General features: G+C 35.7%; 1 protein-coding gene and 1 long non-coding RNA gene across 2 annotated transcripts; one reads left to right on the top strand and one right to left on the bottom strand.

The window, feature by feature from the left end:
* Positions 1 to 1,033: 1,033 nt before the first annotated feature.
* On the bottom strand, positions 1,034 to 4,095 carry LOC106670609. Its single transcript, XR_001341099.2, has 4 exons — positions 3,889 to 4,095; positions 2,098 to 2,209; positions 1,338 to 1,584; positions 1,034 to 1,223 (listed from the first exon to the last, which is right to left on the bottom strand). It is a non-coding gene; the product is annotated as an uncharacterized LOC106670609 (long non-coding RNA).
* Positions 4,096 to 4,544: 449 nt separating this feature from the next.
* On the top strand, positions 4,545 to 5,550 carry LOC112126637 (phospholipid phosphatase-related protein type 5-like). The gene has a single exon (XM_024226042.1). The coding sequence runs from the start codon at positions 4,685 to 4,687 to the stop codon at positions 5,441 to 5,443; it is 759 nt and encodes a 252-aa protein (XP_024081810.1). The 5' UTR covers positions 4,545 to 4,684; the 3' UTR covers positions 5,444 to 5,550.
* Positions 5,551 to 9,311: the final 3,761 nt, after the last annotated feature.

Genomic DNA, 9,311 nt, shown 5'->3' with positions numbered 1-9,311 from the left:
ATTTCCTTCTAGAGACTTATTCATACGACTTCATCGAAGCTCATTGATAATCCAATTGTCATAAGTCATTTACGGTCTAATGTTTTCGAGACAGCATTTAATAATGTTTGTAGCTCATGTACAATAATAGTTATATATATACAGGGTGTTTGGCTAGTCGTGTTACAAACTTTGCCAGTACATTCTACATTCAAAATGAGACCAAAAAGTCCTAATGAACTATGGTCCGAATCTCAACAGTTGCGGAGTTATTTCACTTTTTGTCATTTTTTAAGATTTCACGACCTTGCTTCAAATAAACAATGATAATTCCAAAACTAAGTTAAATAAGCGTTTTAGTAGCGAGAACTTTGAAAAAAAAAATTTTTTCAAACTTTAAAAACATACTATAGTGATTCTCAACTAGTATTTCCAATCCTCAAGATATCACAGTAATGATAATTCTTTACTTTTTATTAAGAGACGTAAAAATTACGTATCTCTATTGTCTTTGGCAAGAATAAAACACTTTTTTTATTAATTGTAGCATTATCATGTTGATATTACACGTTTTATGTTTTCCTATCTTTTAAAGTCAATAGATAATATATGCATATCTAATCAGTCATTTCAATAGATATAGTCCATCAATTAAAATAATAAATAAATAAATAATTCGTAGGTTGAAAAAGTAGGAGATTTCCTTTCGGAAAAACAATATTTGGAACAGGTTTTTCGAATAACTTGAGAAAGTTGCTTCAAATTAACAAAACAGTTTAAATGTTGAATTCAGGGTCAACAATGAGTGAGTATATAGAGTTTGCCTTTCCAAATCAAAGAATTTATTTATTCTTCACAACAAACAAACCAACTTTGCTCCAATCACAGAAACAAACATTTTTTTAATTGGCTCAAAATCTTACGCCTATACATTGTTGAAGTAATAAGGCTTAGATGAAATGAAATGCTTTTATTAAACTTTTATGTTACCAAAATGTTCATTTATTTCTTTGTTCAGAAGTCATTTGTTTTTGTTTTTTATCATGTCGGTAAATAGCGAGAAAAGGGTTGGTTTAATAAATAAAAGTTTTTGGTAGAAATTAAATACCAATACCGGGTAAAGTGTGAGTGGTTTAAAAGCGTACAAACAACCACCTTATTATTGCTGTCTGAGTGAGACGATTTGAAGGCTATGTGATTTCCCAAGTCGCCCGTGACAAAGGTTGAATAATATTTCTGTAAACCTGAGAATTTAAGAGAATGGAATTAATAACCACTATTATGTCCCTGAATTAGTTTAACCGAGTGGTTATCGGTTGATATTAAAATGACATGGGATCTCTAGTTGTTTAACTAACCGTGAACAGATTGTTGCATTAGATAGTTATAGATCTCAAGTAATAAAAGTTTCCTTTGGTGTTCCCCAAGGTGATCATCTCTCTCCACTCTTATTTAATATTTTGACGACCTTCCTTCCATTCTAAAATACTCATCTCCTCTTCCCTGCTGATGACTTAAAATTGTTACAGCCTATTGCATTACTGTTTTCTTCTTCAATTCGACTTGTATTGTTTGTACGACTAGTCTTTCGACAATCACTTATTTCTTAAAATAAAAAATGTTATGAGTTGACACTAGACTAAAACCTCTTATAACTTCACTTACTTTATTAATAATTTTCAATTAATTAATCTTAAAATTAAGGTTTTGGTTGAGATAAAAAAGTCAGTGTCACAAGCGGGATTCGAACCCACGACCTTCGGATAAATTACGCCGCTGCTCTACCACTTGAGCTATCGTGACTTCGATTCACTCGGACACTAACTTCACATTTCAACCCCACCTTTTGAATTTTACCTCCTTTTGCCTCAAAGGGTGGGGCTGAGATGGGAAGTTAGTGTCCGAGTGGATCGAAGTCACGATAGCTCAAGTGGTAGGGCAGCGGCGTATTTAGCCGAAGGTCGTGGGTTCGAATCCCGCTTGTGACACTGACTTTTTTATCTCAACCGAAACCTTAATTAAAAGATTAAATAATTGAAAAGAATTTATTTGGTCAAGCGGACCACGAAATCTAATAAATTTATTAATAATACTGATTTTGCATCGAAATTCACTTACTTTATTAATAGTACTGATTTTTCTTTGAAAACCTTTACTAATCAACCTAGGTTTTATTTCCAATCACAAATTAAACTTTACTGCCAACATTGGTCATAATAAATCGTCCAACCTAAAAATAGAAGGTTTTGTTACTCATCTGATAACGACCCTAAAGCCTTGAATACTCCTTACATATCGCTAATAAGATCAATGCTTGAACACTCGCCAGTTTGAAATCCCTACACTGCTAAATGTATTCAAAAATTCCAATCTGTACAATTTGGATGTCTCATAATCCTTGCTTAAAAAATAGGAGTAACGATTATTCGGAGATCGTGAGATCGGTCTGGTGTGACGTAGGTTTTAGATAAACATTTTCTTTATCGCGTCAACGTTTCGATCTTTATTGAGATCATCTTCAGGGCCTGGGATTTACAAACATTGTTTAAATTTAGCAAATACGTGTAGGATGTGGAAATAAAATGAATTTATACAATGCAAACAAAAAAATTTTTATTCAATCAAATTATTTGTACTCACTCAAAGTGAAGACGGGATAGAAAGAGACTTTTATATGAGGAGTCGGCTTCTTTGAGGTGAAAAGAGCCAAAACTGGGGAAAAACGTGGGTAATGGTTCGGCCTGATTATCCTTTCAGGATTATATAAACGGGGATAATTAGGGAAAGGAAGCAAATTGTTGAAGAATTAGACTATGTCGAAATGTTTGATGTTTGGAATGGGATGATTGTTTTATATGTTATATTATATGTTTTGTGTGATGGGATGATGTTATATGTATGCTATCGATATTGAATTTGATAAATGATATTAACGTAGCCGCGACTGAGTTTACATGGTCTGTTCTGTAATTGATGCTGTGTTTATCTCTGTTGAAGTAAATCATTTCTAAAAAGTTACGTTTATGTTTGTTTTGTTCTGTGTGTAATATTTTTGGATTGTTGAAGTCGAAATTGTGTTTGTGTTCAAAATGGTGGGTAGCGAGTGCTGTAGGATTTTGCTTGGTTTTTTGCAATCATAGATATGTTGCTTTACTGTCTTATCCAGATATTGGGATGTAAGAAGTAATGGATGCTGAGAGATAAACACAGCATCAATTACAGAACAGACACATGTAAACTCAGTCGCAGCTACGTTAATACCATTTATCAAATTCAATATCGATAGCATACACCATTACGCATTTTTTCCTATTGTCGGCTCGTTCCATCTCAAAAAGCCGACTCCTCATATAAAAATGTCTTTCTATCCCGACCCCTTTCCCACCCCTTCAAAATGCAACGTATATAAACATAAAACAGCTATATCTCACTGGCACTCTCAACACGACACACAAGAATGACACAATTACGCAGAAAAATACTTTGAGTGAGTACAAATACTTTGATTGAATAAAAAAATTTTGTTTCCATTGTATAAATTCATTTTTTTACACATCCTACATGTATTTGTTAAATGTAAACAATGTTTGTAAATCCCAGGCCCTGAAGATGATCTCAATAAAGATCGAAACGTTGGCACGATAAAGAAAATGTTTTTCTAAAACCTACGTCACACCAGACCGCATCTCACGATCTCCGAATAATCATTGACTAACGTTTACTAAACATCACACATTTCTACACGAAATAGGAGTAACATTACTCAATGTAGGCAATTTGAACAATTTCATCAAATTTACTTCATCAAGACACGTCTAGACTTCACTTTGAGTTTCTTTCGACAGTTCTGTACCGAGTTACTTGGCCATGCATAATACGCTATTTTATATTTCTTACCATTCTACTAACTTTAGTAAATATATTCCTCTGGACAGAATTATGCGTTTCGTCAATAATTTTCGTCATGTTCCTATACATAACTCTTCTCTTTCTACATTCCATTGATAGGTTCACAGGGTAAGTTATGTCTTGTATTATTGTGCTTATTTTAAGTTACATTTTTCATATGATTTCAAAACTATAAAATATAAATTACTTAATTTCACTTCGTTTACATTAGAGTTGTTGTTTTGGAATCTATATCTATATGAAATATAATGATTCAATCTGTGTACTATAAAAAGTTTAATTAATAAATAAAACATGCCACTTATATCAAAACGCATCCTCATCGGATGTGCCGTCAGGAGTGACACAAATCGCGTGAAAACAAAATACCGTTGATCTACCTTGAACTTCTCTAGACTGCCCAGAAATAATTATTAAAAAGGCAAGATGAAGATGTCTGCTCGAACAGCCCTGACCTTTCGAAAAAGAATGTATTCTAAAATACATAATCAATGGTATTCGGTACGAATAAAATTTCATCCTTAGGCAAGCAATGTTTTATCTGATAGTGGTACTGCATATCTAAGTATATGTATCTGACGTAATAATAAGTTACCATTATGGAAGTTATATATCAAGCTGACTTTTTCACCTGATTTATTTTTATCAGTCGTGGCTAAACGTATTGGTCGGCAATTAAAAGTATTTGTAACAAAATTTTTCGAAATGAGCATATGTTTTATTTGCCATATCATCTTATAAATAGCGCGCGCATACATTGGTTTTTCTTTTTATTAGAATCAAAAAAACCACCCCAATGGACAAAACGTCTTACTTCAGGTTTGTTGGGGACGCTGTGTTTCTACTGGTGGCGATTTTGCTGAGTATCACAGTGAGTTATTTAGTAAAGTTTCAACCAAGGGGGATAAATTGTGCTGACATGTCGATTCAGAAGAAATACAAGCCCCCAGTTATATCCGAATTGTATTTGAACTTAGCTTTTTGTTTATTTCCCTTCATTTTTCTTATTGTATGCGAATTCGCCGTGTTCCCATGGAGGGGTAAAAAAGATACAAAGTGGAAAGCCTTAATGAAAATATACACTACTATAACAGTTTTTACTTTCGGCATGTTTGCCCTATCAGCGTTTGTGACCTTTCTGCAGGTGTTTACGGGAGAACCTCGGCCTCATTTTTTAGAAGTGTGCAAACCAAATTTTAACTGTTCCTATACAGATTTTAATTACATCGCAAAATTCGAATGCACTGGGGATGCCAGTCTCGTTAAAACTGCAAGGCAGTCTTTTCCATCTTCGGTTGCTGCAAGATCCTCGTTGTCGATGGTATTTCTCAGCATTTATGTCAATTCAAAGTTCAACTGCGAAAGAACACCATATGGTAAATGGCTTCTACAAGCAATATTCTCAATGTCGTCGCTGGTAACGTCCATACAATGTGTTAGTGACAACATGAACCACTGGAGAGACGTTTATTCTGGATTAGCTATGGGAGCAGGTACTGCCACTTTCTTATCTTACTCCCTCAAATGGTTCAGGACTGAAAAATTAGAACCGTAGCGATTTTCTTCTATCGCATTATCAGTGATAAATTCAGCAGCATTCAAATTAAAACTGTGTTATTAAAATAAAAATTTAAATATCAAACTATGCATCACACGATTTTCAGTGGAAGAAATCTCAATATTTAAACTATTATGTAGAGTAACTTCAATACCTTTGTGTTAATTTTTATGTAATTTATAGTTTTAGTTTTTAATTAACCTGATGTATGAAAAATTGAGCACCTATGAAAAAATACATGAGTTAACGTATGTTGTTTTAAAATCAAACGTTGTCTAAACGAGGCAGGATAAAATGGAGATGACATTCAAAATGTTTGAATTTTTTCTTTAAAAACAGGTCTATTTGTATACACATGCAGTACAGTTGTGCTACCGGAGCAAAAATATTTATCTATCTAAAAAAATTGTCCAATGTTTGTAAAGTTGTCTCATATTCAATTAATTAATGTTTTTAAGTTGATATAAGAAAGTCAGTGTCACGACGGAATTCGAATTTTATCTCGACTTAAAAACCTTAATTAATTGAATGTTATTAATTAGTCAAGCGGACCACGAAAAATAGTGAATTTAATTGATTAAAATGAAGTACACTTTTCTAAAGCTGTCCGTGGCCATTTCATTTGTCGCCGAGAATCCAATCCGATTACACGACATTTGAAAAATGGCAAAAAGGAGGGAAAATTCAAAAGGTAGGGTTGAGATGGGAAGTTAGGGCCCGAGGGAATCAACAACAAGCCGAAGGTCGTGGGTTCGAATCCCGCTCATGCCACTGACTTTTTTATCTCAACTTAATAAACTTAATTAATTGAATACTATTAATTGGTCAAGCGGACCTCGAAAAATAGTGAATTGAGTTGTCTTTAGTTATATATATATANTATTTATATATACATTATATATAGTTTTTAAAAATGACATTTATTAAATATAAACTTACAAACTATATTATACATCAATACAACAATTCTATTAAAAAGTTCTTAGTACGGAGTCCCGAGTGGATCTGGATTTATTACTTTGACTCCAGGGATAACGACGATTTTTGTCCTACCACTAATTTAACAAAAATAAACGTTTATCAACAAACTAAACATTAGTCAAGATAAAGAATTGTAGTTGGTAATAAGGCTTTTCCAAGCATAATTTATTCTTCTACATGGAGAAATGGAGTGTTTTAAATTTTAAAAAGTAGTTTTGCGAAAACACGAGTGTTAACTTTTATTGCATATCTTTTACTTCGTCACTTGAGTTAATTTTTCATTCTATTTGTCCTAGCCACGATACAACAACAAAAAGTCAGTGAGAATAATTTAGTGGGGAAATGCCTACAATTCTTTCTTAGTTAAACACCGACCGGTGATGAATCAGTCGCTCGCAAATCCTACAACGAGACAGCACTCTGCTCAAATTTCAGCACCGATTTTCTATGATGACATAGCCCTTGAACGGACACTTCTGACTCAGCCTCGCAATTTAAACAAGTTGCTCTCCGTAAAAGAACATTTTAAGAAAACAACCAGAATCAATCACTAACACCCAAAAATAAAATGATTAAAAAGGACATCACGAAGATAGATAACGATCTGAACGTCGAATGCTCAATCCCTGAAACTACCTCCAATAATTTTAAAGAATATAAACAACTTTACTGATTTTTGCAGTAACATCGCTAGAATCATTGGATCTAATACATTCCATCGCCGCAATCGTGCCAACGACTAACTCACGACAGCTACAGTTACAGGAAGACAATACAATACCTAAACGAGAAACAATACGATTTTCATTGTTTCTAGTTCAAAGAAGACAAATGTTTCAGAATCGTCATACGAAGACTACAACCCATAACGCCAATCGACGAAATAAAGTCTGAAATAACAAAACTAAGATTTGGTGTCAAAAGGGTACACGTAGTACTGCACCCATCACCCGGACCTCCTTACCTCTGTTCTTCGTCGATTTTGTACAGAATAGAAAGAACTCGGAAATTTTTATACTACAAAATCTCATCTACACCAAAATAACTATAGAAGAAAAGAAACATCTCGCAGTGCACAAAATGCCAAAAATATGGCCATACCAGGGCATATTGATACCACCAGCCTAAATGAGACAAGTGTGCAGGACTTCACCTTTCTTCCGACTGCTTCAAACCACCGACCACTTGCGCTTTATGTGGCGGTGCACACACCGCCAACTACCAAGGATGTGCTACCCATAAAGAATTGCAGTGCATATAATGTATAGGCAGAACAACAAAGATCCCTTAGCCGTTCCTGCTCCACTAACCAGGACACCGCCAGCAGCATCCAGGAAAATAACAACCGAACCAAAACCATGAACCAAAAGCGGATACCACTAGACCTCATCTACAGCCCTCGACAGGAAGACCACCAATTATCAGCGAACCGCACTGGGTATTCAATCAGCAGTTCAGCTACGCCAAACTGGCCGGTAGATCTGTCAAACCACACTACCTACCCCCACTCCTGCTACAACTTCCACTGACAATATCATGACCCACCTCAGTTCCTTCTTAAACGACTTTAAATCCTTAATTACCCCACTCATATCCCTTCTTACAACCCTTGTCTCCGAATTACTTCCTAAACTTGCCCGATGATCCCTCCGAGGACCCTCACAGTTCTTGTCTGGAATTCAAATGGTTTACTAAAACACAATACTTTCACATAAACGGATACCCAACTTACAAAATGTCTCTGACAGGACAAAGAGTCCAAGTTGGCACGGCAATCCTAGTCAGAAACACTAATTCCAATCACCCTCACCTCTCTGATAGCACCGACTCCTAACAACACACCTCAATTTCTGTTCCTCTTCCTCAGTTCCCGATCATTTTGGTCAGCAGTTGTTCTGTACTCCCTCAGTCCCCATACATTATCCCCAATTTGATTTGATTTTCCGACAATTAGGTTCTCAATTAATCGCTGGGGCCGACTTCAACGCCAAACATCCTTCATGAGGCAGCAGAACCACAAATTTCCATGGCCGACTCCTAAACAACGTTCTCGCCCCTCTCAATTACACTTACTTATTTCCGGGCCAACCAACCTACTGGCCCACTGATCAAAACCGCAGGCATGACTTGTTGGATTTGTTCGTGTCATCTCGTACAGGTTCCTTCTTTCCCTCCATCCAATCTTTAATCGACCTGTCCTCAGACCACTCTCCTGTGCTCCTCACTCTCAACACAACTCCCATTCATATACCTTCCAGACCTTCTTTAACCAACAACCCAGTAAACTGGAAACTATTTCAACATATCCTTAATAATACCTTAAATCTAAACATTCCGTTTAAAACTAATAACCAAATAGAAAAAGCTGTCAGTCTTCTCACAAGTAAAATCCAACACACCTCTCAGCTCTCGTCGTCTCCTCCATGCCATCAAAAGTTCTCGCCGAATTCCCACCTTCCCAAATATATCCGTACAGTTATAACCTCCAAACGAACAGCAAGTTTGCGATGGCAACGCCATCGTTACCCTTCCGATAAAGTAACATTTAACCGTCTCATTTATGTTTTGAAACTCGAATTATCCAAATACTGTTCATCCCAGTTCCAGTCAAGCCTTGAATCCTATCCCAAGACAAGTCCCTTTGGCTAGCTACTAGGAAGGTTACCAAACACTACCAAGTGCCTTCTCCAATTAGAAGTCCCAACGGTACCTAGGCCAGGTCAAACGCAGAAAATTGTCAGCTACTTTCCGATCACTTTTCCAGTTTTTCCTCCCCATCCCGATATGAAAGTCACTTCACAATCAGATTATATTAATGAATCCTTGACTGTCCTCTCCATCTCGCTCTACCTTCTAAGCCCATCCACCCCGCAGACGTCATGTA

The sequence above is a fragment of the Cimex lectularius genome, unplaced genomic scaffold (assembly GCF_000648675.2).
Source record: "Cimex lectularius strain Harlan isolate CLEC.00 unplaced genomic scaffold, Clec_2.1 scaffold58, whole genome shotgun sequence".
In the NCBI taxonomy this organism is placed as follows: domain Eukaryota; kingdom Metazoa; phylum Arthropoda; class Insecta; order Hemiptera; family Cimicidae; genus Cimex; species Cimex lectularius.
The sequence above is the reverse complement of the archived record's forward strand: the minus strand, read 5'-3'. Positions and strand labels throughout refer to the sequence as shown.

What these genes read in the sequence shown, in the direction of transcription:
- LOC112126637 (XM_024226042.1), top strand. Translation starts at nt 4,685, where the DNA reads ATGGACAAAACGTCTTACTTCAGGTTTGTTGGGGACGCTGTGTTTCTA.